Source organism: Enoplosus armatus, chromosome 11 (genome assembly GCF_043641665.1).
Source record: "Enoplosus armatus isolate fEnoArm2 chromosome 11, fEnoArm2.hap1, whole genome shotgun sequence".
Lineage (NCBI taxonomy): Eukaryota > Metazoa > Chordata > Actinopteri > Centrarchiformes > Enoplosidae > Enoplosus > Enoplosus armatus.
This window is the reverse complement of record NC_092190.1, coordinates 8,471,659-8,491,652: the sequence shown is the minus strand read 5'-3', so window position 1 is coordinate 8,491,652 and position 19,994 is coordinate 8,471,659. Positions and strand designations below refer to the sequence as shown.

General features: G+C 48.7%; 1 protein-coding gene across 1 annotated transcript in view; it reads right to left on the bottom strand.

Annotated features, from left to right (window-relative positions):
* LOC139292628 (BCL-6 corepressor-like) overlaps nucleotides 1-19,638 on the bottom strand; it is a 31,388-nt gene extending 11,750 nt beyond the window's left edge. Inside the window, exons 1-8 of the mRNA XM_070914990.1 lie at nucleotides 19,623-19,638; nucleotides 11,502-11,823; nucleotides 9,855-9,936; nucleotides 6,451-9,636; nucleotides 4,931-4,987; nucleotides 4,209-4,374; nucleotides 2,758-3,096; nucleotides 1,342-1,626 (exon numbers count right to left, since the gene is read on the bottom strand). Of these exons, the coding sequence (XP_070771091.1) occupies nucleotides 1,342-1,626; nucleotides 2,758-3,096; nucleotides 4,209-4,374; nucleotides 4,931-4,987; nucleotides 6,451-9,636; nucleotides 9,855-9,936; nucleotides 11,502-11,823; nucleotides 19,623-19,638 (4,453 nt within the window). The remainder of the gene's footprint in view (nucleotides 1-1,341; nucleotides 1,627-2,757; nucleotides 3,097-4,208; nucleotides 4,375-4,930; nucleotides 4,988-6,450; nucleotides 9,637-9,854; nucleotides 9,937-11,501; nucleotides 11,824-19,622) is intronic.
* Nucleotides 19,639-19,994: the final 356 nt, after the last annotated feature.

The window sequence follows — 19,994 nt, the reverse complement described above, 5'->3', positions numbered from 1 at the left end:
AGGTATTGCAAGGCCATCTCTCACCCTCTGTTGGTTTATTAATGAGTGCACAGAGCTGTCTGGGAGCGCAGCATGCTTGCTCGCTCAGGAAAAAAAATAAATAAATAAATAAAACACACACACATGCATGCACAACACAGGCTCACATAAACACCCCTGTAGTGACTTGTGCACACTCATTCACTGCAGCAAGGACACTGCTATGAGTAATCTCCTTAAACAAATGTGGCATTGTCTGGTTTCAGCCTCCTATAGTACATATTTACACAAAAAATAAAAACCTGCCCTTGAAACCACAATGTCAAAATGCTGTTTAATAGCTTAATGGAAATACATTTCCTCCTAAGGATCTTTGCAGAGCATTTCTAACTACTCAGGAATGTGGTTTAGGTATGATTTGTGTTACAACACAACTATTAGCCTAGGACTACTTTAATGGACTGTTTATTCTAAGAACCAATGAGGAGAAAAGCAAAATTATATATCTTGCTGATGCTTAAATATTAACACTTTCTATGTAAACCCAGCTGCAAAAAAACTTTTACAAATACGAAATTCTTAGAGAAATTAATGTATTTTATCTGATTAGTGGAATCTGAAAAAAAGTGGAAGAAAAAAAGAAAGACCACAGCCCTGACAGACACACAGTGGAATAACCACATTCATTGTAAAAACACGACTGTTGCCAGGGTGATGTTATCTAAAAAAGGTGAAAGCAAAAAAAAAAAAAAAGTCTGTGGCCAATCAAGGCCTGTGGTTTCTGCAGGAAACAAAACCAAAATCTACCCTGCTTTATTCACCTCCTTTAATCTCTCTCCTGCTCTTTTATTCTCTCTTCGTCTCTGCCTCCCTCTGCCTCAGTTTGGGCACATGAATAAGGGAAAGCCCTGGTTTTAATAAGTTACCCCCCCCACACACACTCCCCGCCCTCCCTTTCCCTGTGACTGGTCTTGATGGGGGAAAAAAAAATCATTGATCACACATTAGTCACACTACACCTGCCCACGCATATCTCCACCAGCCACTTCCCTCATTCGCACTTTCATCGCTCTCACAGAGCCCGCTGTAGACCAGCTGAACAAAAAGCCCAAAACCACAGGGTGGGGAGGGGGGGGCATTTTAGCTTTTAGTCCCCTGTTCCCGTTTCTGATTCCCCAGCCCTTTCTAGGAAGTATCCCCTACCTCATTTCCTCTGCCCCCTCCCTGAAGGCTCACGGGAAATCCCCCCAAAGACAGACCGCTCAACAAGAAAGTGAAACGTGAGCCAAAGATAGATTTCCGTTACCCCAGCTGAACTCAGAGATACAGCGGCGGTTTGCACGGCTGGCGGTTCATTCTTACCATTAAGTAGCTTCTCGCAGCCCCATTTCCTGTTGATCTCGGCTCTCTGTGTTGCGGCTCTGTCCTCCGGCTCACTGGCCCTGATCTTGCGATCCCGTAGGCTCTGGGTCGGGGTAACCAATCGGGGCTGAGGCCACGGCCTCTCCTGTTTGATCTGGGACCCGTCAGGTGAAGCTGCACCGGCAGCAGGCTTGCTGAGTCGCAGTCCCTTCAGCTCAATGCAGACCTTGAGTTTCCGCACCTCGTCGTCGTCATCTTCATCGGGACTGGCCTGCTCACGCTCGTCTGCAGAGGACATAAACACAGAATTAGCACTGTTTGCCATCTCTCATTTACAACTATATGGCCTAGAACAGTGTTGTCCTGTGAAAACCTGTAACAATTCTGGTGGTGTTCAAGTTTTAACCTCAGTTAAAAGATAGATAAGAACATTCTCATCCCTCACTTATAAAGGTCATTAAAAACCCAATGAATAAACTCATAAATTCATTGGGGCAAGCTTAAACCACAACAGTTCAGAACACTTCAAACTGCCTATGAGTTGACATTTTGGACATAAAAAGGTTTTCACCCTTTCAAAGACACCACTCTCACCTGCTGCAACGCACAAAACTATTGTATGTAGGCCATTAATCACTACAATCTTATGGATTGTAAAACCCCCTTTAAGCCTTACATTTAACACACACACACACACACACACACACACACACACGCACGCACGCACGCACTCAGGCAAGAGAGACGGGGAGCGGGATGTGAAACAGACCGATTGAGGAGTAAAAGGGGAAGAGAAGTCAAGAATCAGGCGGAGACACAAAGCAATAAAGATTGGAGGAGCAGAGGGAGAGTTCTCCCCCCTGAAATTCACGGGGGGACGGGTGTTTGACTCATCTGCCAGTGCCGGGGAGAGCAAACGCGATACCGCATGCCAGAAAAAAAAGGGAACCCAAACAGATGAGGGAAAAAAGAAAGGAGATGAAAAGGGAAGAAAAGAGCAGCTTTGAAGAGGGTGGGTAAGCGCAGCGGAGGAACGGCAGAGCTGAAAGAAGAGAGAGAGAATGGCTGTCCCTCTTCCTCGCTTCTCTCTTGCACTCCGCTCAAAGGCAGGATTAAACACTTCTCTGAGCTGGCTGCCACACAGAGCGAAAGATGGGACAGAGAGTGGCGAGGGGGGGTTGGGATGGAGCGGGTTTAAGGTGGAATTGATTGGGAAGGAGAAAGTAACAAAAGGAATAGAACGATTTTAAAAAAGAACAAGGGATGAGAGAGGGCTCAGCATAACACAGGATGAAGGGAAGAGAAAGGGCAGAATTAGAGAGATGCACGGAGAGCAGATGATGAGAGAGGGAGCGGGTGATTTGAGGAAAATGGAAGTGACATGTGGGTGACGAGGCATGTTCAAGAAAGTCTCACCCAAAAGCCTGGCTCTTTTCTCTGGGTGGGACACCCACTCTACTTCCTCTCTCTCCGTGTCCTCTTGCTCAGCCTTGGGGCAGAGATGGCGTTTCCTGGTGGGTCCAAAGCCAGGGCTGGCCTTCTCCTCAGGATACCCTTTTGCCGGTGACAAAGTGGGGGGAACACAATAATCTTCTTCAGACTCCCTCATCACCTTCTTGGCTCCATCCTTTAGCCCTCCTTCACTGGCACCTCTGGCCCCATCTCGGGCCCCATGCCCTGGGGACAAAGGCTCCTTCTGGACTCCACACCTCTGGAGGACTGGAACTCTGTTGTTTGCGTACGCCGGCCGGACCCCTGAGCAAAGCAGAGACAGACGGATGGAAACGGGGCAGGGAGAAAGAAGGGGGGTGGGGGGGCAGAGGCAAGATAAGCAACAGAAGATGAAAGAGAGATAGACACACGGGATGAGAATGCAGCCAGACAGACCGCAAACCAGCCAGACAGACAGAAAGAGAGCAGGGAAACAAGGGGCGGGGGTGTGACGGGGTGAGGGATCGACAGAGGGAGAATGCCAGTTAAACACCAGCCAGCTTTTATTCTGCTTTAAAGACAAGCAGTAAAACTTTGATGGGGTAAAGACTTTTTAATCTGATGTGAGCCGGAGCCAGCGGGCTGACGGGTTCAGTGCAGCCGCTCGCACTTCCAGCGAGGAGAGGCAAGAAAACATCCTGCGCACTCACTGCACACAGCGACTCCCATCCCTCTCCCCCCTTCCTCTGTCCTCCCCCACGGCATGACCGCACCACGCCCTTCTCACACTGAGCGTGACTCCCCCCCCCTTTCCCCTCTCTCCTCGACTCCCTCTCCTTCTCTGTCTCTCTCCATGCCATAATTAGGCTCACACGTCAGCCGCGGCCTCGCTCCAACACACAGCTGGGCTCCCAGCCAACGTAACTAACCCCCCCTCCTACCCTTCCTCCCTCCCTCCCTCTCTCTCTCTCTCTCTCTCTCTTTCCGTTGCGCTCTCCCATCCGCTTTCACCCACTAACTCTCCCCCCGCTTTCACTCTCCCTCTCACTCACGCAATCTCTGCCCCTCCTTCTCCTCTCCCTGCCCTCCCTCTCGATCGTCTCTTCGCGCAGATAAGCACAAAAGACTTCTTGAAAATAAAACTCCCCCTTTCTGTCTCTCTCGCTGGCTCGTTCGCTTGCGCTGCCTCGCTTGTGTAAGAGTGTGTGTGTGTGTGTTGAGTCTGTGTGGAAGAGTGTCTTTTTTTTTTTTTTTTCTTGTTTTTTTTTTTAAGAGTGACCCGGTCTTGCCTCAGCATTTGCTGCAAGTGCATGCGAGTGTGCACACGCACCTATTGTTTGTGTGTGTCCCTCTCTGAGTGTTCATTTGCAGAGTGGATGCATGTGTGTGCGCGTGCATTACGAGCGTGTGTATGTGTGTGGTGCTGGGTTACTCACCCTCCCTCTCTCCCTGCCTGGTGGTGTGTTGGCAATGTTCCAGCGCTCGCTCTCTGCTCTGGCCGTCTGCCAGCTCCCGTCCTGCTGCCGCTGCCGAGGCAGACAGACACACACCGCCGCCCTCCTTCTCCTTCAGCTCCAGCTCCGAGAACCGCATCATTGCCCGCTGTGCGCACACACACAAATGCAGAGAAAACCCATGAAAACCACTCATCGTCTGCCCACACCGCGCACACACCTCTCTAAGCCTCAATCTGGCCTCAACAGCTACAGAAGCAAAAATTGCGTCAGAAATCACATTGTCTCAAAATCAAAGAAAATGCCAAAGAAATTAAACCCACACACACACACACACACACACACACACACACACACACACACACACACACACACACAGACACAGACACAGACACAAACACAAACACAAACACACACACACAGGACAAAAAGGTAGACAGATAAATCACAAGCATGGCATCAAGACACAGATTAGACTACTGCAGCCACTGTGAGTCCATGCGCTCTGGGGCTTAAGTCCTGGCATCTCCCTTCCTGAAACATAAACATGGCTAGGAAACATATACATCTAAGCCCTGAGGCAGAGAGAGGAGATGAAAAAGAGGAAAGAAGGGAGTGGGGAAAAAGGAGTGTGCAGCGGTACAGAGTACAAAGGAGACAGAGCCCATCAGAGGCAGATGTGATAAGAAATGTAAAGAACTGACCTCCCAGTTAGCTGCAGGTTGACTTATATTACTCCCCTCTCGTGATATGACTTCCATCTAAGCAATTAGAATGGGGGGGCTCAATATATCTGTCCATCATTTCATCTTTTTTAATGAATTTATGTTCTCCACATGTTTCTTTACACACAATAGGCAGCCACAATCCCACAAAATAACACAATCAAATTAAAGTGACTCAACAGGTCAATTAACACTGCATCAAAACTATCAAATAATTTCTGAACTGCATGAGTGACAAATTTGAAAAAGATAAATCAAAATGTTCATTCTAAGCATGATTGATAACGGTAATTCAGTTTTAGCAGTCTAATTTATTTTTTTCCCAAACAGACTTCCACATCTAATTTTTACATGTCCAGAAATAGAGCGTTTGATAGCTTTGTGTTGCAGCTGTGCATTGACAAGCATGACACAGACAAAACCACAGTTTTCTAGGTGTGTTCACAACATAGAGAGACATGTGCAACCTATCAACATATCTGCCTCTGAGCCAGTGGATAATACAGCACAGGGTTTGTTTGTGTTTCTATGCTGAACATTGAGCATAAGGAACCAGAGATAACAGTCTAAAATGAATAGCTCAGTGTGTGTAAATAAATGACAGGGGATGATCGCCAAGTGTAGGGGACGTTCCTATAATTGTGCATTTATAGATAAAGTGTGATGTGTGTTAGGAGAGAGGGTCTTCGAGCCAATGGGCTGAGGAGAATTATAAACTTGGACAGCAACCAGTCAGGGCAGCATAGGCCATCAGGGGGAGGAGGGTTAGGGGAGGATAGCGACTGGCGGATGGGGGCATGCAGAAAGCCTAAGAGGAACCCCAATAGGGCAGATGCTGTTTTTTTTAGCACACTGCAAGCCCTCCACTGCCCCTAACCTTGGGGTTAAGCATAGCCAAAGGCAGTGTGAACTGTGAGGCTGCCACAGTCATGCTCTGAAACTACAGTATATGGCTCTACAGCACAGTCAGCACTAACACATGCTTTAGCCCCAAGGCAGTCACACAAGGACAAGCACGTACGGACACACAAACACGCACGCACAGAAATAACCTTTACAATAACTGCTCGCTAATCAACATACAGAGATGGCAGCCCCGGTTAACCTTTGAACTGCCCTCCCTGATAGAGGGCCTCAACTGGCCTTGCACCAGCTCACTAAGACAATGATAAACTAAGGGGAAGGTCAAGCCTATGGCCAGGACAGTAGCATGACAGCACTTAAAGTATTCTGTACTGTGATGTAAATGCAGAGTAAGCCAATTTCATGCAGGGTTTGTTCTATAGGCAGTTCTGAATATTGCAGCAAAGAAATAAAGACAGTGACCCTTGGGGGTTTATACCTGCATGGATGTTAGAACTGAAAGTATGTTTGAAATGTCTGCACATAAAGAACATTGGTCATAATGACCTCTCTCCAGCCCACCACCAACTTCAGCCCAAAATATCCTGTACTGTGTATATATACACACACACACACATATGTGTTAATGGCCTTACCTGCAGCGCTCTCTGTTCACGGCTCAGCTTGCTGGAGTCAGCATACAGCTCAGTGGTGACACATTTAAAGCGGTCGCCAACGTAGCCTGAGGAGTTAGCGATCCTCTTGGCCAGACTGGATCTACGAGAGCCTTTAGATGAAGTCTGGCTACCATCATCTTCTTCTTCTTCTTCTTCTTCTTCCTCATCCCCTTCTCCTTGAGACTCCCCTAGGTCAACAATACTGTCTTCCTTTTCAGTCTCCCTTTCACACACATTCTCCTCCTTCACCAGATCTGTGCAGTGCTGAGTCAGGTGAAGAGCTCGGCTGTCTCTGTCCCGTTTGTCCTTACCAGAGCTGCGCTCCCCAGATGTGCGAGCACAGCGCAAGGTGCTCTGGTCTTGGTCTCCAGGGTCAGGACTGGGGCTCTGTTCCTCCAGGCTCTCCTCTTGGGCGACCTGCCCTGAAGAAGTTGGGGATGTGCAAGATGTCACCCCAGGACAGCCTGTGTCCTGAAGAACCTTTGGTTTCCCAAAGGGAGTTTCTGGCTGCCTATCAGTGTGATTGGGCTTAAGGGTGGGGCTCTGTCCGGAGTGGATTGAATAGTGATGGGAAAGATGGTGTTGGTGTTTTGACGCGTAGTCAGTCTTTGTCAGATTCTGGTTACTATGACAACATTCATTTTGGTTAACCTTGGTGCTGGTCTCAGCAGAGGGCTGTTTGTGGACTGTTGGGGTAGACTCAATATCTGTATCTGAGTGGACAAGGTCAATGCAGACAATATTTTCTCTGGCTGTTACAGAAGAAGAGGGGGTTTTGCTTTGACTGCCAACCTGTCCTTGTGCTCCTACTTCCCTATCAGGCTTCATTTGGCTTCCTTCGCCCATCTCTTTCCCAATGTTGTGATCTCTGTGGCCCCCGCATTCTTCGGCAGCTCCCCGGGATTTCTCCTGTCCCCGGTGCTTGAACGTTGCATCTCCCCTTTCTGACAGCTTGTTGTCTGAGCACGTCTGCATCAGGGGATGGGCCATCTCTTGTGAGTTATAAGTGAGGTATTCCCCTCCTGGACCAGCTGGGAGGTTGTGATAGGGTAACGGGTGTTTCGCTGCCAAGTGGGTTGGGTAAAGGCTGTTGCTGCCCAGTAATACTTGGTGATGGTAGACTGGGCCTTTCCCTGTAATTGGCAGGGAGTGTAGTGCCATGCCATCAGGGATGGGGTAGTGCAGGTATCTATTGGCATAGGCCAAACTGTGGTTCAGGTAAGCGTCACTTTGAGGAAGATAAAGGTGGCCAGGAGGGTGACCATTCTCTAAACAGGGCCTCTTGTATGATGACACCTCTGTAGTCGTTTCACTTCTCTTAGTGGTCTGGGAGGGCTTCTCCGTTCCCTCTCTGTGGTGGCCCACGACTGATGGATGTTCTGATTGGCTGGGGCTGTGTTTGACCCACTCACCATTGGGTTTGGGAGAATGAGCCCGGGAGCTGACCAGAGAGGAGTGTTGAGAGGAGGAAACATTATGGTTGGGCTCCCCTATCCTTGGACAGGATGAGCTACGTTGCTGAGGGAGTACTCTCTCCAGACCCTTGTGTTTGATAACAGAGGGTGAGGAGCCTTTGGCTTGTGAAAGGCCCAGGTCTGTGTTAGGCCTTGGAGAGGGGGTCAAGCCTGGTGTGTGCTGTGTATGGGAAGGAGACGGACTAGGTACAACCCAGGAGGAGTGTAAAGTGCTGATCATCTCTGGCCTCTCTGGGACCTTTGAAGAAGTGCTGCTGACCACAGAGTGGGGGTGGGAGGAAGGAGAGAGGGACAGGTTTTCCTTTAGAAGCTCTCGGCTAGAGGGCAGTCCATAACGTGTGCCTGATGCCATAGTGTCCATTTTAACTGGGAACCCATTGGGAGGCAGTCCAAACTCCAGTATTCTTCCAGACAAATCCAAGGGCTTCTCTGCTGAGTCTTTGGTTGCTTGGGGTTGGTGAGCTGGCCTCTCAAAATTGGGTTTTGAGGGTGACCTGCTGGGTCTCCTCTCAACCCCTACACTTCTGTGCTCGGGGGCCCCATCTCTTGGCCTAGGTTTGTGGGGGCTGGGGCGAGCAGGAGAGGGCTGCTCAGATGCCATGCTACTCACAGAGAATGGATGAGGAATGGACTGTGTGGATGAGGATGAGGCAGAAATTGAAGAAGTGGAGGAGGTGGGTGGTTGGCCTTTCCTAGGAACTGGCCTTTGTAAATCCAGTGAATTGTCAATGAGAGCAGGAGGAGGGGGAGGTTGGGGGTGGCGAGAAGATGCATGAGGTGAAGAATCAGTAGGCAGACTATTATTATTCCCACCATTGGTGCCACTAGTACTTGTGCTACTGGTGTTATTGTTGTTGCTAGAGCCCTTCCTAGAGGGAGGTCTGCTTGGTCTGCTGCTCCTGCTTGGGGACCGGTCCCTGTCTATAGCAGCCTGATGGTGCTGAGGATGAGGGGAAGGTTGGTGAAGCTGCTGTGAAAATGGATGCCCCTTGTCCTGGCAGTGTACCAGTGATGTGGGGGCCACTGTGACTGCAGGAATCCTCATAGGGGGTGCCACCAGGGGAGAAGAGATGGGAGAAGGGGGATAGGGGGGCATATAGTAGAGTCTCTCAGCAGCAGAGGCGGCTGCAGCAGGGTTAACATTGCCCCCCTGGGCTGCACACAGAGAAGGGTAGGCCAGGTGCTGGGGAAGATAGGGGTTGGGTTGGCTGAGCAAGGAGGCTTTGTACATGTTTAGAGCTGCATACTTGGATGTGTCCATGAAGTGATACATGCTTGCTTCAGGGTAGGGGCTGAGCCATGGCAGGCGGAGGTAGCTGCCACCAGCACTTGCCAAGCCCAGTTCAGATGCTTTGTCTCCAGGCCCTACTCTGCGTTCCAAGCCTAGACCTTCAGTTCCAGCTCCAGGGACCAGCATAGGCTTGTGGAGACCTGGAGGGGTGCCCTTGTAGAGGCCCAGATATCCATTAGTGGGCTTACGACTGTCCAAAGGGCCATCAGGCTTGTAGATGAGCTCTGGGAGACCATCCCTGTTATAAGTGAGGGGGAGGGCGGGCGTCTCCCGGCCCTTCTCCGCTGGCAGTGCTCGGATCCCTGGGTACACAACCCCACCATGGAGACGAAGACCATCGTGCATCAGAGTGCCTCGGTCCAGCCCCATCGCTGCCAGTGGCGTCAACCTTGCATCCACCTGCAGCAAAAAGGGGATAACAGAGAAGTAAATGTGACTATCACAAAAATCAGATCCCTCAAAGAAAATTAGGAAAATATGATATTGAAAACATGAATTATAAAGACAATTGTGTGTGCATGCATATCGTGAAACAGACCAAATGCTTATTTCCAGATAATAGTGACTCATGTGACAAATAAGGGTAAACAGTACTGAGGACGAGCACGGGGACTTGCCATGTTTTGTGTGATGTGGTTCCCTTGTCTTAGTTCCAGGTTGGTTTGTGTCTCAGCATCAACATGACGAACAGATGTTGCCCTGTGGAGATGAGCAAACAGTTAGCAGTTAGTGTCTTGGCTCTGCAACATACACACACACACACGCCACAGCTCTGTTGTAATCCCACTGCCGAAAAAGATTTGACAGGGCAAAAACGTCAGTTTATAAGTACTTAAACTTCTGGGGGATGCAATTCTAAAACTATGTCAATATGTACATTATTGCTATGTAGTAAGTAAGATGTGTGAGTGAAATGAGACACAGGGAGTAGGGAAGAAAGTAAGTAAGAAAGGTAAAGGCAGCCTTAGCTATAGTCATCACACCCTTTCCTCTCACTCTCTCACACATACACACACAACTTCACTTACATAGTCACTGGAGATGAAAGCACAGTGGGCTCCCCTCCCCTCCCATCCGTCAACACCCCTCAGCAACCCCCCCCCATCCTCCTATCCCCCTCCCCTGACCCCCATCCTGCCCACCCTGTGGGCTAGACGTGCATTGTGGGGCTGCGTCTATTCAGTCACGTTCCCCACACACTGTTTTTCTGTGCCCTCTTTGACCTGCTCTCTCGGCTGCCTCAACCAGCGAAGCGAGGGAAGATTATACATCAGAGACCACTTCGGTGGGAGACCATTTACCGCCCGCCAACACAGAGCCACAGATCAACAAACACTCACACCAGCGAACACACGCAAAAATATAGTATGGAAGAGAAAAAGAGACAACTGTGCAAAATTTACAATAAACCATAGATTCAGTTTAAGAACGCATAACATAGGGGACAGGTGTAAAGATACAGAACAACATGGCCATGGAAGTGAAGATTGTGTTGCTTTGACGTAATTTTTTTCTTGGGGTGGGGGGGGGGGTCAAAAAACACCAAGATCCCTTTGTGTATGAAATGCCCTTTAATTTGCAAATGTTTTGTATACATTTTTTTCTTTTTTTCTTTAAAGCACTGGAGCATAACAGAGCTGTTATCTTATGTTAAGGAGATAAGTTACATTGTTATCAATTATTCATTAGTGCAACATTTTAGGGGGTGACACATTTAATAATTGGTCTTTAACAATATATCTGTGCTTTTATCAGCTGGGTGCTGCTGATGGGGTTGGATTTAACTACTTTATTAACAAAGATACAAAGAGATAACTCTTGCCAATTTTAGGTAAGTAACTAACCCACATATATTCTAAAAAAAGAAAATTTGCAGCAATTTTTCCCAATTTGTATTTACGTCATGGTGTCACTTTAGTGATCATAAAAGTCAACATTTTAAGAACCGTGATAATACCTTCCTTCTGCATTACTGAGTGAGGGATATCACTATCTCATGAGAAAGACACTGAAAAAAAACACAAATATGTTGTTTTTTTTCAAAAGACTTTCAAAATCCTAAAACAGGTGAAACATCAATGGGAAATTATTGCTCCCAATAGGCAGATTTGATTTAAATGGAAATCTTTAAGTTTGAATATTAGACATATGACTCGTTAGGGCGGACATTTCTGCAAGGCAGCCCTGTTAGGGGAGCCAGTGCTGGAATGAGGTGGGAGACAGGGAGAGATAAGTGCCCTGAAATAGTAAAAGTGAAGCCTTGCCTGCGCTCAGCAGTGCTGAGAGCAGCAGAGAAACTCGGCTCCTCGATCATTGCAGAGAAACGCCTCTGAGCCTCACTGCCGCGCCGCTGGCACGCCACTTTTATTGCCGTGACCCGAGGCCCATTAATCAGCCTGTTGTGGGCCCCTCGGCACGGCTCCTCCCTGCCCCAGCGCTCCCATCCCCCCACAGCCCCCCTGCCCCTGCTCCCCGAGGCCGGTCCTGCTTCAACAACATCCGCATCTGACGGAACTGAAACGGTGTGCGTGCGTGGGTAAAAGTGCTTTACTGTAGCTGAGAGTGTGCGTACAGCCACGTGCATCTCTGCAAATTACACAGACATAGCTGAGAAATCACATCACTCCCATTTCCTGTGTTTCCTTGGAGCGACACAAGCACCTCTCTCTCTGTCTCACACACTCAGACGCACACACAGACACACTCACACTGGCTCCTCCTGCACTGAGAAGTCCGCGCTCAATGAGACCGAACATGATAATGAAAAAATAAGCCTCTTACCCAAACGCAGATAGCCTATTCAATGACATGCTGCCTTTATAGACATTTCCATTCAACTTAAACGCAACCCTCACTGCCCACTATAGTGAAATATCTCTCCTTGACATAACCTACATAAATGGTCTGTTCTTGTATAGGTCAGGATAACAAAAACACAATCTGGTGTCTTAAGGCCTGTTATTACCTCACAATGTAGCCACACTGCGCTGATGACCGAGTAGGCTACCTGTCATCTCCATGAAATTAATAGTATTCCAGCAAAGATGATAGGCTGCACCAGGCCTCAAGGTCAGGAACCAGCACTTGACGGCACGCTGCATGCACCACAGGGAATAAAACTCAGCTTTGGGATGCATGGACCCCCGTAGGTTCTGAATTGCACACTCAAAACTCGTTACAATTATGCAAAAACGCATGGGAGCGTTAGCACAATAAAGCCAATATTGTTTGTTATATTAAATAGGCTTGAATAGACACATGTTAGATGCTTTGTAAATAATGTTCATGTAACATTCACACCAACAAGGCACCTTGATGTCTTAAGAAAAAGTGGGCTTTTAAGTCTATACATTTTAAACCCTATATTTATAATTCCAGTGAGGTCTGAACATAAAAAGAGCTTTTGGCCTGGGTGTTGGGTTGTCTTACATTAGTGGCCTATAAACCGGATGCTTTGAGAATATTCTGGGCAGAAATCCTGCCAAAATGTCACATTGTGAGTGGAAGGACGGGGAAGAAGAGAGATAGGAAAGGAGGAAAAAGCAGTGTGTTGACGCTCATCCCCGCTGCTAAGAATAGTTTGCGCAACAAACAACTCCCGACGGCCGTCCAATCCATCACACTGGTCGGCAGCAGCGGGCAGGCAGGGGGGAGGGGGAGCGCAGCGGTCGGAGCTGCGTTTATAAACCAGACCGCTGGAGCGGAGCCCCGACTCGCACCATTAAACAGAAAACCACCGGGTGTTTTCAGCGGAACCTCGTATAGCTCTGTATTTCGGTATTGTGCGCTTTTGGAGGGAGGAGGAGCAAACAAGGACAGAAGGATCGACTGATAAAGAGAGAAGAAAGAAGGAGAGAAAACAAACTCGCTTCTCCCTCTTTTCCCTCGTTTCCTGTTTCTGACGACAAAGACTTGAACTCTCCGTGACCCACGGTACACGCACCGGCACCGCTCATCATTTCCTCCAGGGCTGAGGCCTCTATTCCCCATGCAGCGCAGTGGTTGCGTGCGTACCGGCGATATGAGCGTGTGGGAGAGACTGAGGGCGGACGGACCACTAGCAGCTTCCTCTTTCTTCAGAAGTTGATAAATAACCAACTAGAAACGCAGGTCTACATTTAAAAACCCAGGCCATCAATCATTCACAAACACCTCCTGTGTTTATGATCTGATTGTTGCACCGTCAGGTTTGCAAATCTGCTCGGTAGTATAAGGGGAAACCGGCAATGTGGGTCTTGCTGTATAACGGGCACCCTCTCGCTCTTTGTCCCTGGAGCTTTGCCAGGCTCTCTGAAGTGCAGAGCTCCGATCAGCTCTAAAAAAAAATGCAGTGTGACGCAGGATAATCTCCGCAGCGACGGGGGTGGGGTGGGCATAAACACGGATTAAATGCAGGCGCGCTCACACACACACACACACACACACACACACACCATGGACGCTGTGTGTGCGTGCCCACAACGAAAGGAATTCTGCGCACACTGCCGGTGAACAAAATCAGCAAGAACAAATCTGAGAAAATACATAAGGCGCGGACCAAAACTACAGCCTGACTACTAGCTACACAGCCTCAGGGCCACACGCTCACCAGCGTCAACACCCAGCACCATAAAGAGAGAAAGCGCGTGAGAACGCGTGCCCAATTTTAATTGTCATTGATTACCAGGCTGACGTGTGCCAAATGGTCCAATTGATCATCTCAATGTACTCAAGAGTGCATTCTATGGAAAGTTGACACACTGTTTGTGGGTGTAGTTTCTGGTGTAACAGAACTGTAGAGATTGAGCAGAGAGAGGGGACGAGTGGGAGACAGAGGAGATAAATGCTGTAGAGAGACACAGAGCGCGCTGCTGGTGGAGCGCAGAGCTGGAAGGAGCCAGCGGCGTCTTTTCAGCTGTCACATTATTAGCGACCGAGCTGTAAACAAGGGGCCCCTGCGTCCTCCCGGGCCGCTGCACAGCCGCATGCAAGTCGGTGCACGGTTCAATTCCCCCCCTCGGCAGCACGGCCGTCAACAACGGCGACATTGTGAGGCCCCCCGTGCTGTCACTAGGGCCCGGGCGGCGGCTGCTGAACTGGCTCTATTCATCCCGGGCCAAATGGGGACTAAATGGCCCTTTATGCCACCAAAGGACCCGATTGTATCAGGGATGCGCATGCATGAATCGGCCCGCGTTTACCGGAGGTTTCTTGACTTTCCTTTGAAATGCTGGCGTTGCTTTCATGTGTTGGATGTTCCTAATGAAAGCACATGACGCTAAAGAACTCACCCCCTACATGGCCCCGCCCGCCATATAGGATGAATAGTCTGTTTAAAGAGGAGGCTTAATTATTGGTGGTGTGTAAAGACGTAAATTAGGCTAAATGAATGTCAGCTTGAGCAGGTGCTGAATCAGTGTGAGGTAAACCTAGCTTTCACACCTCTGACATAGCCTAGATTTCTAGCTTTTAAAAAGGTCACACACGGTGACATAAGAGGAAATGATTCTGCTGAAGCCTAGATACAAATTCATTCTTTACTAAAATGAACTTTAGGTGTTTACTTGGTGGTATGGAGCCTGGTTGTGATCCACAACTCGAGGTCAAAAGCTTTACAGCCAACATGAACTCAGTGATGTGCCATCCAGACAGCAGATAACACATTCCTGCTTTGAAGGCGGTTGGTGTAATAAACTCCTATCGCCATCACCCTGCTGCGCTGCCAAGAGTCTGTGGGATTTCGTCAGATAGATAGATGCCCGAGGCACCGACATCTAAAAACAAACGAGGAGGCCTGATCAAGACTGAGCCTGCAGAGACTCAGAGGGGGGAGGAGAGGTGTGTCATCATTACTCCGCAGCTAAATCAATCTTCCGATATAGGCCAGAGAGGTACTAAAATACAATCATAGTGAGATTTAGATTTTAATTACAGTCCTTCTATTCATATCACGTCAAGTCACTGCATCTGACATTTATCAGCAACACCATTCAAGGCCAAATGATGCGTTTGGAGACACGATTAACAAACAATTTATATATAAAAGGAGATTAACTTAATGTTTAAAAACTGGACTTAAACCATAAACATCCGTGCGTATTCGGCTGCAGCAATATCAGTTTTAATATGCCAGACAGTTGCTCGAGTAGAGAACAATGAGAGATGCGGTTCTCTTGGGCCGTCCTGACCGTCTCTGTGCCGGTGAAACAGTACTGGAGGCCAACACATCTCTGCGGGGAAGTGATCCGTGCGCTCCAAACCTCGTCGAAACTAAAAGCTTTGTGGAGTGCTGAGAGAGAGAGAGAGAGAGAGAGAGAGAGAGAGAGAGAGAGAGAGACGGCTCTCCCGTTTCATCGCGAGGTCCCGGGAGGCCAGCACGGAGCATAGCTTCAATCAAACCGTGACGTCTCCTCCGGGAGTTGCGCAGCGCCTGGAAAACCGATCTCTCCTCGGCTCTCTGCCGTGCCTCCTCTTTTGTTCACACGCACCTCGCCTCAGCAGCGAGCGCAGCGCCGGCAGCGACGAGACTGTTGTTTTATATCCAGGCATAAGCGAGAGAGGGGAAAAAAACAAGCGCGACAACAATAAAACAGACCTCATGTCTCCCAGTGTATATAAAACAGAACACGGGCATTTCTTTTGACGGGTTTTACCCGTTTCACTGCCTACTGTCCAACACATTAGAATAGGTTTGATATCCAAAAGTGGTCCCGTGATTTTATTGACGTGTTCTCCATCTGTGCGTAATATTCCCCGCGCGGTCCCTTATTGATTCCAGATTAGAAAAGCGGACAAACAGCAGGTTAATGGGTTTTAAATGGAGGTGGTGTGGTTGCCCCTATACACGCAGCAGACCCCCCTCCAGCAAGCCCACGGAGCACCACGCTGACACATCCACTGTCACACATCACTCAGCATGACAATATGCCCCCAGCATGCAGGCACGGGGCTGGTGCTACCTTCAAGTGCACCGTCCTTAAACTCTAGGAGTTTCTCCACCTCAGTTGATTGAGGACACACATTGTTGATTTGGATAGTGTGACTGTTTGTGCCTGGAGAGACAAGTTTACATGACTGATTGGTAAAGCAATTTCTAATTATAACTAATTCCCAATCAATTAAATAAACACCAAATGATATTTCGTTCGTAGGCCACCCTTGAACCGCACTTTGACATCTTATAGGCCTGGGCAACAAAACACTGTTTTTGGAAGAAGTGTGAAATCATCTGGCATGAAAAGAGAGAGGAAAAACATTATGTCAATCTATGGTAAGCAGCCCTCCCCCTCTGTGTTTCAACACCTGGAAAACAGATCAGCCCCACACTGACATCACAGAGCACAGTGGAAAAATGATGCGCAAAACAGTCCGACAGGGTACACTATAAATAAACTCGGCCCACACAAAATGTGAAGTATTTGTTTTAAGCTTCCACAACATGCACCACTTGGGGAACAGGCTCTATTACAAAAAGATCAGACATAGCAGTTTAAAAAGCAAAGTCATGAACAAGGCTATCTCTGCTACAAAGTTTGTGGGTTATTGAGAGAGAGGCCGAGGACAGACAAGGATGTATTTGAAGGCAAAACAACGGGATTATTCTGATGATATAGCTGCATGATGGATGACCTTCACTTATGTTTTTAGTGAGAAATTTTATAGGACACAGCCAAAAAAATGCCAATCAAGATGAAAACCCACTATTGTGGCACACACAGGATCTAAAAGTCTGACTTAACCTGAAGGCATGCTGACATACACTTGACACGCCACCAAAACAAAGTAAAGTCAAGGGAACAAGTGGACAAGTGGAGCAAAGCTTCATGGCAGCATATTGTTTGGACATTTTGGTGAATAATTAGCCACATGGTCTTAAGGATCACTGCTCCAAATGTCCAGATCTCTACTGGCTTTGTTTAATTTTTATCCTTTAAAAAAGATCAAATGTATTTTGGGGTGGATGTATGACTAGTGTCCTTTATCTCTCCATACCAATGGAGATCGAGGTCTAATTTAAAAACAATTAAGCTTTCATTCTGCATCAAATCCCCCTGAAGTAGCCCCCCCCCCCCCCCCCCCCCCCGTTAATCCCCCTGCCCTAGTCCCTCGAAAGGTCCCAACACGAGGTCCTGCTCTCCCAACCTGCCGCTTGCGTTACGAGCGATTCTCTACTGTATATCCTGCGCGGACTGACTGCCGGGGCTGAAGTGGTCTTTTAGTAGCTGCTTCCCTCACTAAGCTCGTCAATGAGCTGGAGCCAGCCAATATGAGGCACATCGATCGTCCTAAGAGAGCGTCCCCTAATTAGTGCCTGTGTGGCTCCAGGACAGGCAGCAGGCACGGCGGCACGGGGGGGAAACTCCCGCGACATGAGCCGTTCTCCTGCGATGGACAGTGTGGTCCTGACAAAGGACATTTTAAGAAAAATGTCTCGTTGACATGCTGCTTTGCTGGTGGTGAAATACAGGAACGCAGCCCGCAGAGGAGCTTTAAAAAATCATTAGGACGATTCCGTTTGGAACACATCCAGCACGCCTTGAAGCACTTATTTCAATTAAACAGCAACTTTATAAGAAGAGGTTCATACTGATCGCTGCCGCCCACAATGGTACAGAGGGAAGATGACAACAGAAGCAGTAAGAATAAATGTTTTAAAGTTCATAATGATGGAGTAGAATATTAGTGGATTGGATTAAAGGCGAATTGCAAAGTGGGTTTAAATTCGCTAAAAGCTCTCAAAGCTATTCAAGCAATGAAGAAATCATAGTGACAGTAATAAGTGGCACTTTCTCCATACAAGAGAGCAGCGCGTCCCGGAGCTCCAGGGGGAGGGGGTCCTAACTGGCGCTACATGGGACCTCCGTGCGCAAAGGATATTTCCTCAGCAAAGCAAAGACTAGTGGCACAGCAAGACTGCGTGCGAGAGAGGAAGACAGCATGTAGCGCAAAGTCATATCGGAGAACACCTGCAAGACATGAAGAGAGTGAGTGTGCGTGCGTATTTGCGTGTGTGAGGAGGCAAGATGCCAAAGCGGTTTCCATCCACTAAACAGGATGGTGAGCGGTGCGGTGCAGCCCCCCCCCACACACACCTTTGGGACTGGTGAAACGACTGATCAACGTCCACTCTGTCCAAACAAAGCCCCCCACACCTCCCCCACAAACATACACACAGTCAGCTGTCACACCAACACCAACACACACACTCACACCGCGGGGATGCCCTCCAACTGAACTGAACCGTGTATAAACGGAGCAGCACCGCTCGCTTCCCTTTGGCAGGGCGAGGCTGAATTCCGTAACCTTGTTTAGCGCAGAAGCTCCGTGTGCGCGCACGCACACGCGTACATACACACTCCCACCCTCGCCCCACAGGCACTAACACACTTCGTCACTCAACAGAGTGCGAAAAGCCTGAATATTCACCGTCGAGCACGGCGCCACTTTCATGTCCGCTAATCTCTGGGACGTCCTTCTCACCTCCGTCCGGTTGACAGGACAGTTGTAAAAAAAAAAAGAAAAAAAAAAGGCCAAGCTCACGGTCGGATCATTATGTGTGTGCGCGCGTGTGTTATTTATCAACCACATGCCACTGCCCCGCCGAAACGCACAAAGACCACCCTATGCGCTATTCTTAGAAGTGGCCGATCCTCTCCCAGTCTCTGCGCACAACACCGGGCCATCGCGTTTACATTCAACCGTACAGTTACACTGCCTTTGATTTGAAACACACTATATGAAAAACACCGGATCATTTAAAAGCATCTTGGCTGTTGTGGAAGGTTACTGTTTAAAAAAAAAACGGCACTGTGCGTTTTCTGACCTCATATGGGATTTCACATCGCCAAAGACACATGCGAAAGAAAATAGGCTACATTTGGATTTGTCATTGATTGCCTCACCTGGTTAATTGCTGCTAGTTCCAGCCGTTGTCCGTGCGCCCCAACTCACGCCTTTTTCCTGTTTTTCCAAGTTAACTTGGAGGACAGCGATCCGTGCGTACGTAGCCCGGTTACGGTCCTGTCTGCTGGAGACAGACAATCCCGACCAAAGAAAAAAAAAAAAACAACCAAAAGTGTCTAACAGGTTATCCACTTGTCACGAAACAAAACAAGTCTTACATATAAAGCTCTCGGTCCTTATTCTATTGTCTACAGGAAACTCTCATCCATTACCCTTTATTTCAAACGGACTTTTTTGCTGCTGCAAATGTCACTTGGGTTGCCATAAAGCAAGAAAACGATCCTGCGCGGAGGAAAAACAAGCGTCAGGATATAGAGAAATCCACAGAAGAAAAAGAGGTCCTTTAAGCCGGAGAGCCAATGCGCCTTTCGGCCCGGGCCCCCAAAGGATACAGGTGGCGAGGTCGGCGGACTCGCGGAGAAATTAATTCAGCTCGGCCGTACCTCGCAGCAGCGCCATGTTGGGTTTCAGCGGAGCACGCCGTCCTCGGAAAAAGCCCCTTTCTCCCGCTCTCCGTCACTCCATGTCCTCTCCGACACCGGAATCCGTGTCTCGGAAGGTTTGCTGAAGGTTATTCCGTGTAGCTTTTCGTCCCGCGTTGTCTTCGAGAAGCGTAGAGAACACCCCGGTTCGCACCGAGGACGCACGGAGCTGTACGGGGAGTGCCGCACAGAATGGATGAACGCTGCCGAGACCGAGCGACTCGCTCCACTCCCACTCGCGCAGACTCTACCCAGAAGGCCAGTCGGGAGACCGCAATTACCATAAGCCTCCAGCGCACGGCACTGGCTGCGCGCGCACGCACACACAGCGAG